Source organism: Martes martes, assembly GCF_963455335.1.
Source record: "Martes martes genome assembly, chromosome: 15".
NCBI classification, from domain to species: Eukaryota; Metazoa; Chordata; class Mammalia; order Carnivora; family Mustelidae; genus Martes; species Martes martes.
Window position 1 is genome coordinate 64,031,300 of NC_137903.1, and position 20,274 is coordinate 64,051,573.

The 20,274-nt window shown below is 39.6% G+C and overlaps 1 protein-coding gene across 2 annotated transcripts in view; it reads left to right on the forward strand.

The window, feature by feature from the left end:
• The window catches only part of POU2F1 (POU class 2 homeobox 1), a 169,254-nt gene that overhangs the window by 115,091 nt on the left and 33,889 nt on the right, over positions 1-20,274 (forward strand). For both annotated transcript variants that reach the window (XM_080824126.1, XM_080824127.1), the window contains exons 3-6: positions 9,595-9,695; positions 14,202-14,255; positions 16,317-16,436; positions 18,709-18,897. In XM_080824126.1, coding sequence (XP_080680252.1) covers positions 9,595-9,695; positions 14,202-14,255; positions 16,317-16,436; positions 18,709-18,897 — 464 coding nt within the window. The remainder of the gene's footprint in view (positions 1-9,594; positions 9,696-14,201; positions 14,256-16,316; positions 16,437-18,708; positions 18,898-20,274) is intronic.

Sequence of the window (20,274 nt, forward strand, 5' to 3'; positions counted from 1 at the left end):
TGAGATTTTGATATGAAATTGCTTTGAATCCAAAGGTCAGTTTGGAAAGAATTGATTGGTATATAAAGATAATGTCAAGTCTTCCAGTAAATGAGCATTTATTTATGTCTTCTTATAATTTTAAATAAGGTTTTATAGTTTTCCACTGATTAGGACTTGCTATAGTTTCATAGATTTATTCCCAGGATTTTATATTTTCGAGGTGTTAAAAATAATATTGTTCATAAATGTTTTCATTTGGTGTATAAAAGCAATTTTAAAATGGATTTTGTGTGTTGTAACCTTATTAAATTCTTTTTTAAAATTAACATATAATGTATTATTGGTTTCAGAGGTCCAGGTATGTGATTCATCAGTCTCATATAATACTCACTGTTCATTACATCACATGCCTTCGTTAGTGTCTATCACCCAGTTACCCCATCCCTCCATCCCCCTCCCCTCCAGCAACTCTCAGCTTGTTTCCTGTGATGAAGAGTCTGTTATAATATATCTCCCTCTCTGGTTTCATCTTATTTTATTTTTCCTCTCTTCCCCTGTGATCCTCTGTTTTGTTTCTTAAATTCCACATATCAGTGAGCTCATATGATAATTGTCTTTCTCTGATTTACTTATTTCCCTTAACATAATACCCTCTAGTTCCATCCACGTCATTGCAAATGGTAAGAGTTCGGTTTTTGATGGCCGCATAATATTCCATTGTATTTATATACCACATCGTTTTTATCCATTGATCTGTTGATGGACATCTGGACATAGAATCTTTGGCTATTGTGGACATTGTGGTATAAACATTGGGGTGCAGGTGCCCCTTTGGATTACTACATTTGTATCTTTCAGATAAATACCAAGAAGTGCAATTGCTGGGTCGTAAAGTAGCTCTGTTTTTGACTTTCTGAGGAATCTCCACACTGTTTTCCAGAATGGCTGCACCACCTTCCATACCCACCAACAATGTAGGAGGGTTACCCTTTCTCTGCATCTTTGCCAGCATCTGTCCTTTCCTGACTTGTTAATTTTAGCCATTCTGACTGGTGTGAGGTGTGGTATCTCACTGTGATTTTGATTTGTATTTCCCTGATGCCGAGTGATGTTGAGCATTTTTTCATGTGTCTGCTGGCCATCTGGATGTCTTCTTCACAGAAATGTCTTCATGTCTTCTGCCCATTTCTTGATTGGATTATTTGTTCTTTGGATGCTAAGTTTGATAAATTCTTTATAGATTTGGATACTTGCCCTTTATATGGTATGTCATTTGCAAATATCTTCTCCCATTCTGTAGGTTGTCTTTTTTTGTTTTTCGGCTGTTTCTTTTGCTGTGCAAAAGTTTTTGATCTTGATAGAGTCCCAATAGTTCGTTTTTCCTTTGTTTCCCTTGCATTTGGAGACGTATCTAGCAAAAAGTTGCTGCAACCAGGGTCGAAGAGGTTGCTGCCTGTGTTGTCCTCTAGGATTTTGTTGGATTCCTGTTTTACATTGAGGTCTTTCATCCATTTTGAGTCTATTTTTGTGTGTGGTGTAAGGAAATGGTCCAGTTTCCTTCTGCATGTGGCTGTCCAGTTTTCCCAACACCATTTGTTGAAGAGACCGTCCTTTTTCCATTGGACATTCTTTCCTGCTTTGTTGGAGATTCGTTGACTGTAGAGTTGAGGGTCTGTTTCTGGGCTCTCTATTCTGTTTCATTGATCTATGTGTCTGTTTTTGTGCCAGTACCATGTTGATGGCAGCTTTGTAATAGAGCTTGAAGTTCATAATTGTGATGCCACCAGTTTGTTTTCTTTTTCAACGTTCCTTTGGCTATCCAGGGTCTTTTCTGGTTCCATACAAATTTTAGGATTGTTCATTCCAGCTCTGTGAAAAATGTTGATGATATTTTGATAGAGATTGCATTGAATGCGTAGATTGCTCTAGGTAGCATAGCCGTTTTAACAATATTTGTTCTTCTAATCCATGAGCATGGAATGTTTTTCCATTTCTTTGTGTCTTCCTCAGTTTCTTTTGTAAGTGTTCTATACCTTTGAGAGTATAGATCCTTAGCTCTTTGGTTAGGTTATTCCTAGGTATCTTACATTTCTTGGTGTAATTGTAAATGGGATTGATTCCTTAATTTCTGTTTCTTCTGTCTCATTGTCAGTGTCTAGAAATGCAACTGATTTCTGTGCATTGATTTTATAACCTGCCACTTTGCTGAATTCCTGTAGGAGTTCTAGCAATTTTGGGGTGAAGTCTTTTTTTTTTTTTTTTTTTTAAGATTTATTTATTTATTTATTTATTTGTCAAGGATAGAGGGAGAGAGAGGACAAACAGGGGGAGGGATAGGCAGAGGGAGAAGCAGGCTCCCTGCGGAGCAATGGAGTCTGCAGGACTCGATCCCAAGACCCTGGATAGACCTGAGCCTAAGGCAGACACTTAACTGACCAAGCCATCCAGGAGTCCCTGGGGTGGAGTCTTTTGGCTTTTCCACAGACTATCATGTCATCTGCAAAGAGCAAAAGTTTGACTTCTTTGCCAATTCTGATGCCTTTTGTTTCTTTTTGTTGTCTGTTTGCTGAGGCTAGGACTTCTGGTGCTGTGTTGAATAGCAATGGTGATAGTGGACATCCCTGCTGTGTACCTGACCTTAGGGGAAAAGCTCTCAGTTTTCCCCCATTGAGAATGATATTCTCTGTGGGCTTTTTGTAGATGGCTTTTATCATACTGAAGTATATTCCATCTATCCCTACACTGTGAAGAGTTTTAATCAAGAAAGATGCTATACTTTGTCAAATGCTTTTTCTGTATTTTTTTCTGTTGGAAATAGAAAAAAAAAATCCTTTCTATTGAGAGGATCATATGGTTCTTGTCCTTTCTTTTATTTATGTATTATATCACATTGATTGATTTGTTAAGGTTGAACCAACTTTGCAGCCCAGGAATAAATCCCACTTGGTTGTGGTGAATAATAATAATAATAATACCGTTGGGTCCCATTGGCTAGTATTTTGGTGATAATTTTGGCATCCATGTTTATCAGGGATATTGGTCTGTAATTCTTTTTGGTGGGGGTCTTTGGTTTTGGGATCAAGTAATACTGGTCACAGAAGAAATTTGGAAGTTTTCCTTCTACTTCTGTTTTTTGAAAGAGCTTCATAAGAATTGTTAGTAATTTTTCTTTAAATGTTTGGTAGAATTCCCCTCGGAAGCTATCTGGCCCTGGGCTTTTGTTTGTTTGTAGATTTTTTATTACTGCTTTCATTTCCTTGCTGGTTATGGCTCTGTTCAGGTTTTCTGTTTATTCCTGGTTCTGTTTTGGTAGTTTATACATCTCTAGGAATGCATCCATTTCTTCCATATTGCCTAATTTGCTGACATGTAGTTGCTCATAATATGTTCTTTTAATTGTTTATATTTCTTCAGTGTTGGCTGTGATCTCTCCTCTTTCATTCATGATTTTATTTATTTGGGTCCTTTCTCTTTTCTTTCTGATAAATCTGGCCAGGGGTTTATCAGTCTTATTAATAATTCAAAGAACCAGCTCCTAGTTTCATTGATCTGTTCTACTGTTCTTCTGGTTTCTATGTCATTGATTTCTGCTCTAATCTTTAGGATTTCTCTTCTCCTGCTGGATTTAGTCTTTCTTTGCTGTTCTTTCTCCAGCTCCTTTAGGTGTAGGGTTAGGCTGTGTACTTAAGACCTTTTCTTGTTTCTTTTTTTTTTTTTTTAGATTTTTAAAATTTATTTTTATTTATTTGTCAGAGAGAGAAAGAGAGAACACAGGCAGACAGAGTGGCAGGCAGAGGCAGAGGGAGAAGCAGGCTCCCTGCTGAGCAAGGAGCCCGATGTGGGACTCGATCCCGGGACACCGGAATCATGACCTGAGCTGAAGGCAGCTGCTCAACCAACTGAGCCACCCAGGCGTCCCCCTTTTCTTGTTTCTTGAGAAAGGCTTGTGTTCCTATATACTTTCCTCTTAGGACCACCTTCACTACACTGCAAAGATTTTGAGCAGTTGTGTTTTCATTTTCATTTGTTTCCATGAATTTTTAAAATTCTTCTTTAATTTCCTGGTGATCTATTCATTCTTTAGTAGGATGCTCTTTAGCCTCCATGTATTTGAGTTCTTTCCTCTTGTGATTGAGTTCCAGTTTCAAAGTATTGTGGTCTGAAAGTATGCGGGGAATGATCCCAATCTTTTGATATTGGTTGAGACCTGATTTGTGACCCAGGATGTCATCTACTCTGGAGAATGTTCCATGTGCATTGCAGAAGAATGTGTATTCTGTTGCTTTAGGATATAAGGTTTCTGAATAGATCTGTGAAGTCCATCTTGTCCAGTATGTCATTCAAAGCCCTTATTTCCCTGTTGACCTTCTGCTTAGATGATCTCTCCATTGCAGTGAGGGGTGGTGTTAAAGTCCCCTGCTATTAATTGTGTTATTATCAATGTGTTTCTTTAATTTTGTTATTAATTGACTTATATAATTAGCTGCTCCCATGTTAGGGGCTTAAATATTTATAATTGTTAGAACTTCTTGTTGAATGGATCCTTTAATTATAATACAGTGTCCTTCTTCATCTCTTATTACAGTACTTGGTTTAAAATCTAAGTTGTTTGATACAGGAATTGCTACCCTAGCTTTCTTTTGAGGTCCATTAGCACTCCATTAGCGTGATAAATGGTTTTCCATGCCCTCACTTTAAATCAGGAGGTGTCTTTGGGTCTAAAATGAGTCTCTTGCAGACAACATATGGATGGGTCTTGCTTTTTTATCCAGTCTGATACCCTCTGTCTTTTGATTGGGGCATTTAGTCCATTTACATTCAGAGTAACTAATGAAAGATACAAATTTAGTGCCATTGTATTACTTGTAAAGGGACTGTTACTTTATATTGTCTCTGTTCCTTTCTGGTGTATGTTACTTGTGGGCTCTCTCTTTGCTTAGAGGATCCTCTTAATATTTCTTGTAGGGCTGGTTTGGTGTTCATAAATTCATTTAGTTTCTGTTTTTCCTGGAAACTTCTTATCACTCCTTCTGTTTTGAATGACATCCTAGCTGGGTAAAGTATTCTTGGCTGCATATTTTTCTCAGGTAGAGCCCTGAATATATCATGCCAGTCCTTTCTGGCTGCCACGTGTCTGCAGATTGGTCTGCTGCCAACCTAATGTTTCTACCCTTGTAGGGTACAGATCTCTTGTCCCAAAATGCCTTTGGGATTTTCCCTTTGTCTCTGAGATTTGTGAGTTTCACTGTTCTGTGTAGGAGTGTTGATCTATTTTTACTGATTTTGAGGGGGGTTTCTTTCTCCTGGATTTTGATGCCTTTTTCCTTACCCAGATTAGGGATGTTCTATAATTTGCTCCAGTATACCTTCTCCTTCTCTCTCTCTCCCTTTCCTTTTCTTCTGGGATCCCAATTATTTTAATATTGTTTAACTACATGATATCACTTATCTCTCAAATTCTCCCCTTGTGGTCCAGTGAGTTGTTTATCTCTCTTTTTCTCAGTTTCTTTATTCTCTGTCATTTTGTTGTCTATTTCACCAATTCTCTCTTCTGCCTCAGTTATCCTAACAGTTAGAGCCTCCATTTTTTATTGCATCTCATTAATAGCCTTTTTGATTTCAAAAATTAGTTAGATTTTAGTTCTTTTATTTCTCTAGAAAGGGACTCTCTAGTGTCTTCTGTGCTTTATTCAAGTTCAGCTAGTATCTTTATAATCGTTATTCTGAATTCTAGCTCTAAATTCTCATGTCCATACTGATTAGAGCTCCTTATTAAACTCTCTTATTATAGAAATAGATCATTAGATTTCTTAGGATACTCTATATACATTATCAAATCATCTGAAAAAAAAGTTTTGTTTCTTTTTCCAATTGGTGTATTTTCTTTTCTTGCCTTGTTTGTTGCCTGAGGCTTTCAGTAGCTGGCACACTTATCTTGTTCTTAATATTAACAGGAATGCTTTTAATGTTAATTTTTATCAAGTTAAGGAAGTTTATTTCTGTTCCTATGCCTGGAATTTTTGTCATAGGTGGATATTGAATTTTATCTAAGGATTTTCTTTATCCTTTGAGTCAATTAAATGATTTCTCCCCTTTAATTAATGTGATGAATCACATTGATTTTTTTTAACCCTTAAACTCCAAATATTTTATCTTATTAGCTTATTTTTGCTAATACTATTTAGGATATTTTTATGTATGTTTGTGAGTAAAACTGGCATGTATTTTTGTTTGTTTTGTTTTCTTTACTCATCTTTTTCAGGTTTTGGTAGTGAGGCTATGCTGACCTCACAAAATGACTTAGGAATTGTTTCCCTTTTTTCCCCATACTCTAGAAAAGTTACTTAAGATTAGAATTACTTGTCCCTTTGATTTCTGGAAGGAAGCAGAGTAAAATTGGTTAGGTTTTCATTTTTCCTTTTGGGAAGATTTTTACTTACATATTAAATTTCTTCAAATGGTGTAGGACCCTTGGCATTTCCTATTTCTTCTTGAGTCAGTCTTGGTAAGTTATATTTTCTAGAGAGTAACCCATTTCTCAGTTTTAATTTTATTGGTGTATGTTTTACTGGTTCATGATATTCTATTTTTAGTGTTTGCAGCATTTTTTTATTATGTCCTTCTTTCTGTTATCCTTAAATTATTTGCTCCTTCCCTTTTACTTTTTTCTTCAATCTTACGAGAAGTTTGTAAGCTGTATGATTCTTTTGAAAGAACCAAGTTGGTGTTTCTGTTATGTGTTTTTTTCCTATTTCGTTAAGTTTTGGCCTTACTTTTATTACTGCCTTTCATTTAGTCTATTTGGATTAATTTCTTGTTCAGTATTTGATCCTGTTCTGTACATTTGACAGTAGTAAACTACCCCATCCTTGTAGGATTCTTTTGCCTAGCTCCTGAAGCACACTGGTCCTGAAGGATTTTTTTCTTTTTTTCTCCCTGTTTTCTCACTGCTTCCTCTCTGGTTCTTTGTCTCTACATCTCCTAATGTACGTGCCCTCTTATCTTCAGGCTTCTTCTCTCTGTATCCACTCTTAGTTGATTGGCATTTTTCCTCCAGATTACAACTATCACTTCTCTGTAAGTAATTACACAGAATCAGGGGACCCTGTCCTTGTCTTGGCTCTTCCATTAAGTAGCTATGACATTTTGAACAGTTCACGTAAGATTCCTTAATCTGTCACCATTAAAATAAGGAGGTTGGATTCGAGACCTCTGAGGTCCACCTCAGTAACACTGTTCTTGTGGCAATCTTATAGAATCTTTAGCTTTGGACTTTGTCATTTCTAAATGCCTTCTGGATCACTTTTCTTACATGTTTTGGGGTTTCTCAAATTCTGTATGTGCTATTTTAATCTTCTTACATCGTTTACCTTCTCTCCCAACCTGTTAATTCCCCCCTTTCCTTATTTGGATGTTCTATTTTCTCTGACACGCATTTGGTTTCGGCTCCCACCATCACTGTCTCCCTGTACTGTCTTCATAATTATGTTAAATGTGTGTGTATGTATGGGTGTCTGTCTGTCTGTTCCCCTCTCTTTTCCTTTTAGCCCAATTTAGGTCTTTATGACCTAAGAATGATTTCTGGGTGATATCTACTTTCTTCCATCCCTTACCTCCTCATGGAGCCTCAGAATTTTACTGGGGGGGGGGGTGGGGGGGGGAAAAAAACCTTCTTTTGCATCTTGAATCTCTGTTTATCTGAACTGTTGTCTAGGAATGTTCTTGTACTTCACTGGCTTTGGGTGTCCTGCCTTTATGTGTCCTCTGAGCTGGTAGAGCCAGGGTACTTAAATAGCATTAGCTGTAGGCCACTGCCGTAGGCTCTGTACCAGGGGTAGAAATTAGCTAGTCTTGTCATACAGTGCTTTGTGATTTACAAGGGGTATATCATTTTTGTGGCAACTTGATAGTGGAACCAGTGTGTAGAATTTTCATGGTCTCCATGAGAGTGAAATATTTGGTTCTGGAAGAGTTCCTGTATTGGTGATGTTTTAATCTTTGGGTGCTTGTCTCCATTTTTCAAAACCTCGTCTTCTTTTAGCCTTGTGGATTTGTGTGATATATATGGAGCATAATTCTCTAAGGGTGAACAATCTTAAAATCAACCTCAGTTATTATTTTCTGCATAGGAATAGAGACAGCAGCTAATGACCAAATGTGTAACTTTAAAATAATGAAATTTCTGCATGTGGCCAATGAAAGTGACCCTTTGTATGTCTAGATAATTCTTTTGTTTTCTGCTTATGGGAAGCCAGGGAAAAAATACAAAAGAACAACCATTATGAGGTTTTAAGCAGGTGAAATGTATAGACACTCCTTTTATAATTATCTCAAGGAAACCTTCAGTAGTTCTTTGGAGTCATGTGATCTACCTCATTATTCTTATTAAAGTGATACATTTGCCAGATGTTAGTTAGGATATATAATGGCAAAAGTGAGTAGCCATTTAGAAATACTACTTAAGGTTCTGGCTTATCCTGTCCTGACTGGCGTTCTCCGTTTGTGCACACACTGGAGTGAGGACGGGCAGGCAGGTTGTCTGAGTGGTCGGAAGCGGAAGTTCAGGGCCACATTCGTGAGCCTCAGTGATTGTTGCAGGTTCCTGTGGTCTGTTACATTTCATTGCATACAATGAATTTCGGTAATTTCTAAATTATATCTGGATATTATAGTTTGAAAACAGTGTATTATATCCTTAATAAATATTTCTGAACATTCGGATGGTATGTCTTTCCATAAATTAGTCCTATCCTAGCATCAGACTGCAGCATAAGTGGTTAAAATGCACAGGCATAACATTTGGAAGATTATAATTCTAGCAGGGCTCTTGCTAATTACATGTATGCAGCAATCTATACTTTAGGATTGGAGAAATTGGTAAAACTATTTTGTTTATCATGTAAATTGTTGTTTTTGCCATCAGATTGTCATGTATTAAAAGTGTAAGTTAAGAGTAAATCTTGGGGCGCCTGGGTGGCTCAGTGGGTTAAGCCTCTGCCTTTGGCTCAGATCATGATCTCAGGGGCCGGGGATCGAGCCCCGAATCGGGCTCTCTGCTCAGCAGGGAGCCTGCTGTACCCCACCCCCCCACCCCCGCCTGCCTCTCTGCCTACTTGTGATCTCTGTCAAATAAATAAATAAATAAAAAGAATCAATCATCTTGCAGAGTCACCAGTGAATTTCTTCTGCCCATGCCAAATATTGAGAAGGGGGAGACCAGAAGAGAGCGTCAGTCCCTCCTTGGAAGTCTGTCTGTACCATTCTTTACAACAGTAGTAGTGATGATAATCTCTTCCTTAAGGCCTGTAAGTGCCATGCTTATTGTGACCCCAATCCCTGCATCACTTCTGAATTCTGTAACACCATCTTATGATTAGAATTCAGTATTTATATTTTTGTTTCTGTTTCTTAAGCTTTGTGTTCATTTACTTGTCCCACAGTCCTCCCTTCAGAAGAGAAAACCTTGTGCTGTAAATCCCTTCTCGTCCGTGGGGGTACTTAGGAAAGTGCTTCTACAAAATAGTATGCCTGATCAATGCTCGTGACTGAAGTCTAGTGCTTGTTTCATTTGAGTTTGTTTTTAACAGTTACATGCCTTTGCTTGCCTTCTAGGCACACAAACCAATGGTCTGGACTTTCAGAAGCAGCCTGTGCCCGTTGGAGGAGCCATCTCAACAGCCCAGGCCCAGGCTTTCCTTGGACATCTCCATCAGGTAGAATGCTCTCTGCTCAACCATAAGGGAGAGTAAAAACCGGAGGCATGGAATGTGAAGGCCTGGGGTCGTTATTTCAGTGTGTGGGACTTTTTAAATTGATTAAAGCCTGGTGCTAATCACATCTGATTGTGTCCTTTTGAATGGTTAGTCTGGAATCATAGTTTAATTGACTGTATTGTTACTGACCTCACAGCTTTGTGGGGGGGGAAAAAAAAAGAATTCTTTGTTATGAATGGAATGTTCATAACAACTGAGTTACTGTTTTTGTCACTGTGGGTCTGTGAGGCTCACTGTAGGTAGTAAATTACAGAGTCATCCAGAAGGATGTGGCCACCATTGCCCAAGACCTGTGTAAGGCTCTCTGTTCGGAATATGTCTTCATAAATTGTGTCTTCTTATGTCTTCTGAGCTCATAAATTATGTCTTTAGACTGCCTGAGCTTTATTTTTTTGAAGAATTTTTATTTATTTGACACAGAGAGAGAGCACAAGCAGGGAGAGGGAGAAGCAGACTCCCTGCTGAACAGGCAGCCAGATGAGGGGCTGGATCCTAGAACCCTGGGAACAGGACTGGAGCTGAAGCAGTCCCCCCACCAACTGAGCCACTCAGGCGCCCCCTACCCGAATTTTATATAAAAGAAGCTCTTGCACTTGAAACAGGTGCAATTTTAGAAAGGTCCTCAAAAGCCCATTTATTCACAAATTCAAAGGTATAGTATGCAGGAGGCAATTAGCATCTTCTATTGGAGTGAGGCCCTAGCTGACACAGTTTTTTGCTCAGGTGCATAGCTTTGTTTGTGTTTTTCAAAGTAGAGAAACTTCTATATGGAACTTGTAGATAAAATATTAAGATACATTAGCATCTAAATAATTTAAGAATATATTATAGAAAACCAAAAATGTTATCTTCATGTCAGTTCTTTCTTCTGAAAACATTTGTAGGGGTGCTTGGGTGGCTCATTTGGTTTAGTGTCTGCCTTCGGCTCGGGTCACATCAGGCTCTCTGCTCAGTGGGAAGCCTGCTTCCCCCTCTCCCTCTGTGCACTCTCTCTCTCTCCCTGTCTCAAATAAATAATCTTCAAAAAATGAAAGTAAAAAGTAAAAACATTTGTAGCTTGTTGTTTCCTGGTTTCTTAGAGGAATAAAATTTTTGGTAGTCAATGTATATGGTGCATATTAAGCCTCTATCTGGCTTAAATTTGTGATGGTAATGTATTAAAAAGTCCCCGAAGATACATAGATGATATGCAGTCTTTTCTTCACTGGATCCAAATTCTAAGAAGAGTGCAACTCTTACATCAGCTCCAAGGCCTCCAGCTGTTGATTACCAAAATCACTCAATCTTCAATATCCCCCAAACCAAAGGACTTTAAACCAAAGAACTTGATATGAAATCTTGACATCACTGACTTCTCCAACGAGATGTCATTCCCCTCAGAATTGCTCACCGTCTGATTAGAGACATAATTAGCGTAAGTGTGACACTTACCTTCTGTCTCTAGCCCTCTTATTGACCGGATTGACACTCTGACCTTTTCCTTACCATAATTACAAATGTGTGTACACGTATACAAAGTAGATGACTTTAGTTCTGTTACCCTGTAAGTTCCATGAAGATGGGCACTTTTTCTCATTTATCTGTATCCCAGTATTTTCCAAAGAGCCCAAAATATAATAGATGTTCAGTAATTATTTACTGAATAAGTGAATGGTAAGGTTGTATAGGAATGGAGAGGAAGAAATTATTAGCTCAACTTGTACAATCTAAGACATTAATCAGAGAGGATGACCTTTGAGCTAAGATTTGAAGGATGTTGGGAGGTTGCTAAATTAAGTGGTAAAAGGACACTCTCACTCTTTTTTCAACTTTCTATTTTGAAAATTTTCAAATCTGTAGAAAAGTTATAACTATAGAACAGTTTTCAACCAAAAGCCCTTCACCTGGAATCACCAACAATTACTGTTCTAATCTTTGCTCTGTGTGTGTGTGTGTGTGTGTGTGTGTGAGAAACACATATTAAAAATGTATATACATGGGGCACCTGGGTGGCTCAGTGGGTTGGGTCTCTGCCTTTGGCTCGGGTCATGATCCCGGGGTCCTGGGATCGAGCCCTGCGTCGGGCTGTCTGCTCAGCGGGGAGCCTGCTTCCCCCTCTCTGTCTGCCTGCCTCTCTGCCTGCTTGTGATCTCTCTCTCTGTCAAATAAATAAAATCTTTAAAAAAAAATGTATATACATTTTTTTTTTTTTTGGAATCAAGTTGCAGGCACCGTGACCTTCTACTTCTAAATACTTCATCACATTTTTCCTAAAAACAGTATTTTTTTCTACAACTATAATATAAATTTCAAATTCCAGAAATTTAACATCAGTGAAATTTATTATCTGATGTTCAGTCCATGTGTAACTGTTCTTTGCTCTGCAGCCGGTCCACACCTTGCATTCAGGTTTCCTGTCTGTTTGGCTTCTTCATTCTGTAAGAATTCCTCAGTTCTGTCTTCATCTTCCATGAGGTTGACATTTTTAAAGAGTAGATACCAGCTGATTTAGAGAAGACCCCCTCCATTTGGGTTTGTTTAATTTTTCCCTCGTGATTGGATCCAAGTTTTTGACAGGAATACATTAGGTCTGTGGTATCACGTCGTCCCATTACTGTGATACTAAATTTGATCATTTGATTCAGGTAGTCCACTCAGCAAATAGTCTGTGAGGGGCTACTTGAAGACCTGTAACTGTCCTGTTCCTCAACAGAGTTCTGCCCCGAAACAACATGATTTAAATAAAATCCAACAGAAACTTTATTTCCTTTAAATCTGTGTACACAAAACTCTTTCCTCTGGCTCTCTGGCTGAATTCTTAGCCTTTGGGTCTTAAACATATTATCTTTTCAGATACTCCTCCCTTGACTACACTGCATCTAAAATACGTTCTCTGTAAGTGTCCGGGTTTGCTTCTGAGGGCTCTCAGCTCCTAGCAGGACTATTAGTTTTAAGTAAAGGGCATCTCTGATCATTTTCACTCTGAACTCCGTCTTGAGCTCCATATTAACATTTGTATTTAACTTCAGGAAACCTTGATGCCATGGGATCTATCCAAAACAGAACTTACTGGCTTCCCTGGCAATGGCGTTACCTTTTTTCCAGTCTCTCAGATTTGAGCCCTGGAATAATTCATGACTTTTTTATCTATATCCATTCAGTTGCCAGGATCCTGTGTAGCACCTTGCAGTGCCTCTCGCGTTCACTGCTTTTCATGCTGACTGCTGCCGTTGTCCTTTAGGCCTCCACTTATTCTGCCTGAGTTTATCTTCTTTTTCTCCTAACATAGTGTTTTTGTTTTCAAGACATTGACTTTTTTTTTTTTTAAGGATTTTATTTACTTATTTGACAGAGAGAGAGATCACAAGTAGGCAGAGAGGCAGGCAGAGAGAGGGGAGGAAGCAGGCTCCCTGCCGAGCAGAGAGCCCGATGTGGGGCTCGATCCCAGGACCCTGAGATCATGACCTGAGCTGAAGGCAGAGGCTTAACCCACTAAGCCACCCAGGCGCCCCGACATTGACATTTTTGAAGACTGTTGCTCAGTCGTGTGTTACTTACATACGATGTAAGTAATGCTGTGTTCTTAGTGGATCATACTAGAAGGCACATGTGTCCTCGCTGGGGACTTTATCTTTTGTAATTAGTTGAGAGCTCTGAAGAGATCCGTGAGAAAGTGTAACTGTCACGTAGAGCGTCCGTGGATGACACTTGCCAGAATCAGTTGTCGTCAACATGGTTGTCAAATCATGATCTTATTCTAATGAAAATCATGGTTTTAACTTTCTGAATGCATGAAATGTATTAAATAAATACTATGACACTTTCATGTGTGGTTTATAGGACAGATTCTTTATTTCAGCCAGCACTCTTGAGTTATGACTATAAATGTTTTAAGGACTTGACTGTGTATGTATATGTAAGGTTTTTACTTTTGTATGTACATGAAAATTTTGAAATTAGAATGAGTTGATAATTCTGATTGTTTATAATGACAACAGTGACGTATATGAGTAGCTTATTCTCATGTGTTCTTTAATACGGAAGATGAATTGGGCTTTTAGAATCTCAGTGTCCGTGGGTACAAACAGGAAGGCACATGAGGAATGCCCGATACAAGTACGGCATGCCTGCTGGTGCTGGTTCAGAAAACTCATTTTCTAGATTTTAGAAAAGAAATGTTATATGTGTTTTTGGTGACTATCATAACACAAAAAAATTTTAAAAGAAAGGATAAGGGTTAAAGCTGTTGGCAAAAGAAAGAAAGAAGAGAAATGTTAACCTAATTTTCTGGTGGGAGCGTTTCCATAAAGTTTAAACCCTGTAAGATAGACCTCGTTGTGTTCTCAGTTCTAACTCAGTGACATACACTTAGTAGGGATTCTTGAAATACTTGTTGATGTCGACTTACAGAGAGGCAGTATCTCCATGGTACTAGACTAGAACTTTACCTGATTATTGTACTTGTAGGTCCAGCTCGCTGGAACAAGTTTACAGGCTGCTGCTCAGTCTTTAAATGTACAGGTAAGCTGGGTCAGGGGATTATGGATCAGTTTTACACTTTTTTACCATACTTTTTAGATTTTTTATAATGAGCATGCAATAATATTATAATTAGGAAATATTTAGAAGTATTACCTTTCTTTATTACCCAATGTCATTAAGATCCAAATAATGATAATCACTGACATTGATGAAAATTCAGTTCGTATTATGCTACCATGAATGACAAAAGGTGAACAAGAAAAGTGTGCTTTCAGAGTTGGATATGTAAGTTTAATAACAGTTTCTCAGTTATGTAGTGATAACACATACCTGAACCCAAAGCCAGATAGTATCTTAATGCCCTTGTTTCCAGATGTCTTTTTCGTCATTTTCTAGTGTGGAGGAAAGAACACTGGGCTGAGATACAGAGGTCTTAGGTTTGCCTTCTCCCTCTGCCACTAACTAGCTGTGTGACCTTTGGCAAGTCACTCCACCTCCTGGGGTTCCTTTTCTCTTACATTTATTTAAGTAGGGAAGTGTAGTAGCTTGGCAGGGTTCCTCTCTGCTTGAAAATGCTGTGATTCTAAGGTGTATAACTAAACCCGTTATAGTCCTTGATGGGCTTCATGCAGTCAAAATTTTAAAAACCAAAGTTAAATCTGGCTACTTTGCTGATACAAAACATACGGTAAAACATGCAAAGTTCAGTTACCATGCATTACTCCATAACTCAGTCGATCTGCTGCTGCCTTTCGTTGTAGTGTTTGGGTTACTGACAGTCAAGAGGGGAAAACCGTTTTCTAGAAGATTGATTCCAGTGTTGCTAATGACTGAAGACCTTGGGTTGAGCATTCCATGAAACCCAGTGGAATATGGACCTAGTAATACATGGGAGCGAGAAGAGAAAAGAAAAGGAGATAATGTGACCTTCCTTTCTGAGGGAGAGGAGGCGGAAAATTGCCTTGGTTGCCATGGTGAACTTCCATCCCTTGGAGAGATGTTGGCAAACAGGCTGCGTCCCCAGTGCAGCATGTTTACAGTCCTGCACTGTAATTCTCTCTCAGTGACTGGCAGGATTAATCAGAGCCTTTATGTTAATTAGCCTTGCTGCGGTCCCCAAAACAGGTGGTGGGAAATATGCAAATCTATGCAGAATTTTAATGTTCTGCATAACCAGTTTTAATTACCATAAAATTTCCTCTTAGTGTCCCTTTTTTTTTTTTTTTTTTTAAAGATTTTATTTATTTATTTGTCAGAGAGAGTGAGCACAGGCAGACAGAGAGGCAGGCAGAGGCAGAGGGAGAAGCAGGCTCCCCGCTGAGCAAGGAGCCCGATGTGGGACTCAATCCCAGGACCCTGGGATCATGACCTGAGCCGAAGGCAGCTGCTTAACCAACTGAGCCACCCAGGCGTCCCTCTTAGTGTCCCTTTTAGGAGTGTGTTCTCTTTCCCTCTTGACTGCAGCATTTTCCCTCTAAATCTGTATATTACTTGATGGGAGATGCTAAATTTACATTTATTTTAAATATTAGATGAAAAGTTTTGTGGGTCAAGTAACCAATCTTTGAGAGGATATATAAGAAAGTTTCAGGCTGACCACCAAATACATCTCAGAATGTTGGCATGAACAGTCTGGCGTAGAGGTGGATGGAGAATGTGCTCTTCCCTTACTCTGTATTTCCAAAAATTGAGGATTTGGGTTTCTAAACAATCCTGTTGATTTGTGGAGGACCCAAGTATTTTTGCTTCTTCAGAGTTGTAATTGCAGCTTTGCTAGCATTGGAATAAAAAGTCTACACCAAAAACTTGTATGTGGATAATTTTTATATTTTATTTTTCTACTTTTCTAGGTTCCATATTTGATCATTTCTTTTAGAGTTGGAAAACAGCCAATAATAAATGTGATTTTTAAAGAAAAAAAGTCTAAAAACTTTATGTTAAAATTAGGAAAATACAAAGATTGGTAAGAAAGAAAAGGAATGAAACCAGAAAACTCATGACTAGATAAATCCATGTTGTAAATAATTCTTAAAATACGGAGTTTTTTAATCAATTATTTGAAATCTCTTATTCCTTCCCACCATCCCCCGCCCACCTCAGTCTAAGTCTAACGAAGAGTCGGGGGACTCACAGCAGCCGAGCCAGCCTTCCCAGCAGCCGTCAGTGCAGGCGGCCATCCCCCAGACCCAGCTGATGCTGGCTGGAGGACAGATAACTGGGGTAAGTCCTCACTGAGAGAATTGTAATAAACTTTCATAAACGTTCTTTGTGTCAGAACTGCCATTGGCCAATACTTGGATTAGAACTGTTTGCTATGCCTGGCACCATTTTCTTTCAGGAATTTTCTATACCGTAGGCAGCTCTGAAAAAGGAATTTGGCCCAAGTTTTCAGGGTATCTTTTCTGACTTCTGCAGATGTTCTAGATAAACTAAAGACTTCTTTAAACTCGTGTTTCAGCTGCTGCTTCATCGTGCGGTGGGGTCATCCTGTGACCGAGGCCATGACATTGGTGTAATTATAGTGATCAGTTTAGAGTTCTGCTACTGCTGCAGAACAGAAGTGAGAGAAAGGGCTAGTACCTACAAAAGAAAAACATTCTCTTTAAGATCCTGTGTAGTGTTCTCCAATGAAATCCCTGGTCTGTCTTGGCGCTGCAGTTTGCTGTTCGGGCTGATGATCTAATCTCTCTGTGCCTCAGTTTTCCTTCAGTTAAATGGAGGTGTTACCCGTGTGCGGTGCTGTTTCACAGTACTATCCCAAAGATTAAGAGTCACAATACTTAAAAAACTTAAAGAATGGTGCTGGGCACATTACAGTCAATAAATGTCATTTACTGTTATTGGTAAGAAATTGGCCTTTATGGATATATTAAGCTTTTAACCTTTCAACTCTCTTTTCTGTAAGACACAAAATATTTTCCAGGGTTAAACACTTGTCTTATTTTTGTGGCTGGACAAGCTAGGAGAATTATAAGGAAGAGTTATTTGTTACTGTTAAGTTCACATCACATCCGCCCACACAATTTTTTATTTCCTTTATTTTAGTTAAGTATGTCTTGGTAGTGGAAAGGCTCTTTTAAGAATTGTTGTGAAACTATTCTCGAAATCCCCTTAATGGAAACAAACCATAAGAGACTCTTAACTTGCTGGGGGAGGGGGTGGAGATGGGGTGACTAGGTGATGGGTATTAAGGAGGGCACCTGATGGAATGAGCACTGGGTGTTAAATGTGACTGATGAATCACTGAGCTCTACCTCTGAAACTAATAATATACTATATGTTAATTGAATTTAAACAAAATAAAATTTAAAATAAAAATGCCCTCAGTAAAAATTAATATGTTTATATACTAGAGAAAATATTTATAAGCAAATATACCTTGATAGGTATTAAGTTTTTGGGTGGTTTGATTTTGATACTTACACCTCTCGTGTAGAAGTTCTGTTGGACGCTTTTAGAAGGAGGGTTGTGCCAGCCGGTGAATGCACCTATGAGTATATTCCAAGGTGGGGCGCCTGTCTGGCTTAGTCAGAGAGCATGTGAATCTTGATCTCAGGGTCGTGAGTCCAAGCCCCATGTTGGGGGTCGAGATTACCAAAAAAAGGGAAAGCATACGAAAAAGATTCTGTGGTTCCTTCCTGTTTGATCAGAACATGCCACCAAAAGGAAGGCAAAACACACTTACTACTTTGTATTTGAAATAAGTTGCATTATGAAAGCCAGTTTTAATCTGCTCTAAATACATTTCTTGTTTTACGCTGTGGGTTTGTTTTGAGAGACTAGTGTCCACAACAGTCCTAAGGATTCCAGGTTCCTGTGGCTGGTGCTTCTGTTAAACCTGGGCTTTAGGATTCATTTGCATGTGAAGAGAGCGGCTGTCACCACCTGTTTCACTGAGATAATGTATTGGAAAGGGGATGTAAAGTTGCCCAGACCCAGTGCTTTCAATAATAGAAAAGACTGGGTTAGGGAGGGGCTGTAGGGAGACTTGGAAAAGAAACAAATGGAGCTCATATTCTTTAGTCATATCTTAGGACATAATGGAAATGATGGAATATGGCAGAGATTCATGCTAATGGGAAGCAGCTGGGCCTTATCAGTTCTCTCCGTGGTCAGATCCAGCACCCTTGTTCCTCATTCATCTGACTAATCACTTGCTGTTCTGTTGGGTGTAAATTTCTTTTCATATCCTGTCAGCATTGATTCTTTTTTTTCCTTGCTTACTAGTTAATTACTTTTTTGCCTGAACCCTGGGGCCCAGGACAAGCTCGAATGATTGTTTAAGGCCCGAGTGAGGGCCACCATTTTAATTTAAATGCTCGGCTGGGAACCGTAGCTTGGTTGCCGATGAACGTTTTAGTCTCGGGCTCACCGGTGCCGTTGGCCGGCTGAGGTCTTGGACCGCTTGTGTTACCTGCCGCAGAGCGGGTGGCTTGCACCGGGGGCCCTCGTCCTTCACACCGTTCAGACTGTTGGTTGTGCTTGTGCTCAGCTCACGTTGACGCCGGCGCAGCAACAGTTACTGCTCCAGCAGGCCCAGGCCCAGGCCCAGCTGCTGGCCGCCGCCGTGCAGCAGCACTCGGCCAGCCAACAGCACAGTGCCGCCGGGGCCACCATCTCCGCCTCCGCCGCCACGCCCATGACGCAGATCCCGCTGTCGCAGCCCATCCAGATCGCCCAGGTGAGTGTCTCCTGTGGCCAGGGCTCGGGGGGGGGGGGGGGGGGGGGGGGGGAGGCGGAAAACGGCCGGGTTCCTGTAGTGCAGCATTCCCTTTCGGGTTGTCAGTGTGGGCCCGTCAAGACCCGAGAAGCCCCGGCTCAGGGAAGTACGCGGCAGCCTTCCTTGCTGCCACCGAGCTGGAAATAACACGTTTGTTTGCTAATTTGAGTTGATATTATAAACACATAACTGATTATTTGAATAACTGACTGTTTATGTGAAGTGACAATTCTTGAATAATTAGTTGGCATATTTCTGGAGCGGAGGATGACTGTATTTATTTTAATTAGCTAATTATGGCAGGCCTGGTTCTCTCACGTGCGCTGCGGTGAACGTCGCCGCTCGAGCGGGAGGGGTGGTGCCAGCTCCCCGCCGCGAAGTGAGGAGCTCCGCGCAGAGCTGGGGAAAATGGTGTTTGCTTTCCACGTTCACGTTTTAGGGCAAAATATCCACAGATAATAAAAAGTTATTTACGATGCACAGACAGTACCACCAAGAAAGAAAGGTCAACGAAACCCTTTATCTTGAGGAGAGGAAGAAAGTACAGAGAGTCGTATCGGTAGGTCCTACCAAGAATTCTTAGGAGTCTAGTGTGAGACGATGGTCCTTACGCCCCTAGAGGAGACTCCGAAGTGCGGAAGTGGATTTGCAGTGTAGCTAGAGTTGGACTAGACGTTGAAGAAGAGCCGGTTAACTATTGAGTAAAGAACACGTGTCAGACTGATTTTTATGACTGTTCTATACAAGCTTTATCAAGGTAATGTTTAATTTTGGCCCCTTGCTTCATCACCAAATACATGTTAAGTGTGTAAGATTTGAGACCCTGTGTTGACATTATTCTAATAAGATAATGTGCACGGAAGCACATTGAAAACTATGAAACACTAAACCGAGATAAGCAAGTTCAGTATGCTATGGGTTGGAGTTTTATATGGATAGCTATTTTTAGTTATTTTTACACTGATTTCGCAGTTGAGTTAGACTGGTACCAGGTTTAATGAATCATTATAGATACTTTAATTTATTGATGCAAATTCAGACATCGTGCTCTCAATTTTTATTTAAGAGAAAGATCAATTGAATATTCAAAAACTCAACATATTCTTTTCTCACTCGATTTGTAAAACCCATATCGGTCTTTACATGTTACAAACTCAACCGTAACCGTTTGTTCTGAGGAAATTTGTAGTGACTCTTGGAAATTAGGTTTGGCCTAAGTCAGGACAAGCAGTAGCTTGCCACAGAACTCTTAAGTCCTCACAGCCGCTCCGGGTTCTTCTTTGTTTTCTCTTCGCGAATGTCCCCAGGCACACCCTGTTCCGAAGATGGAAAACTGTA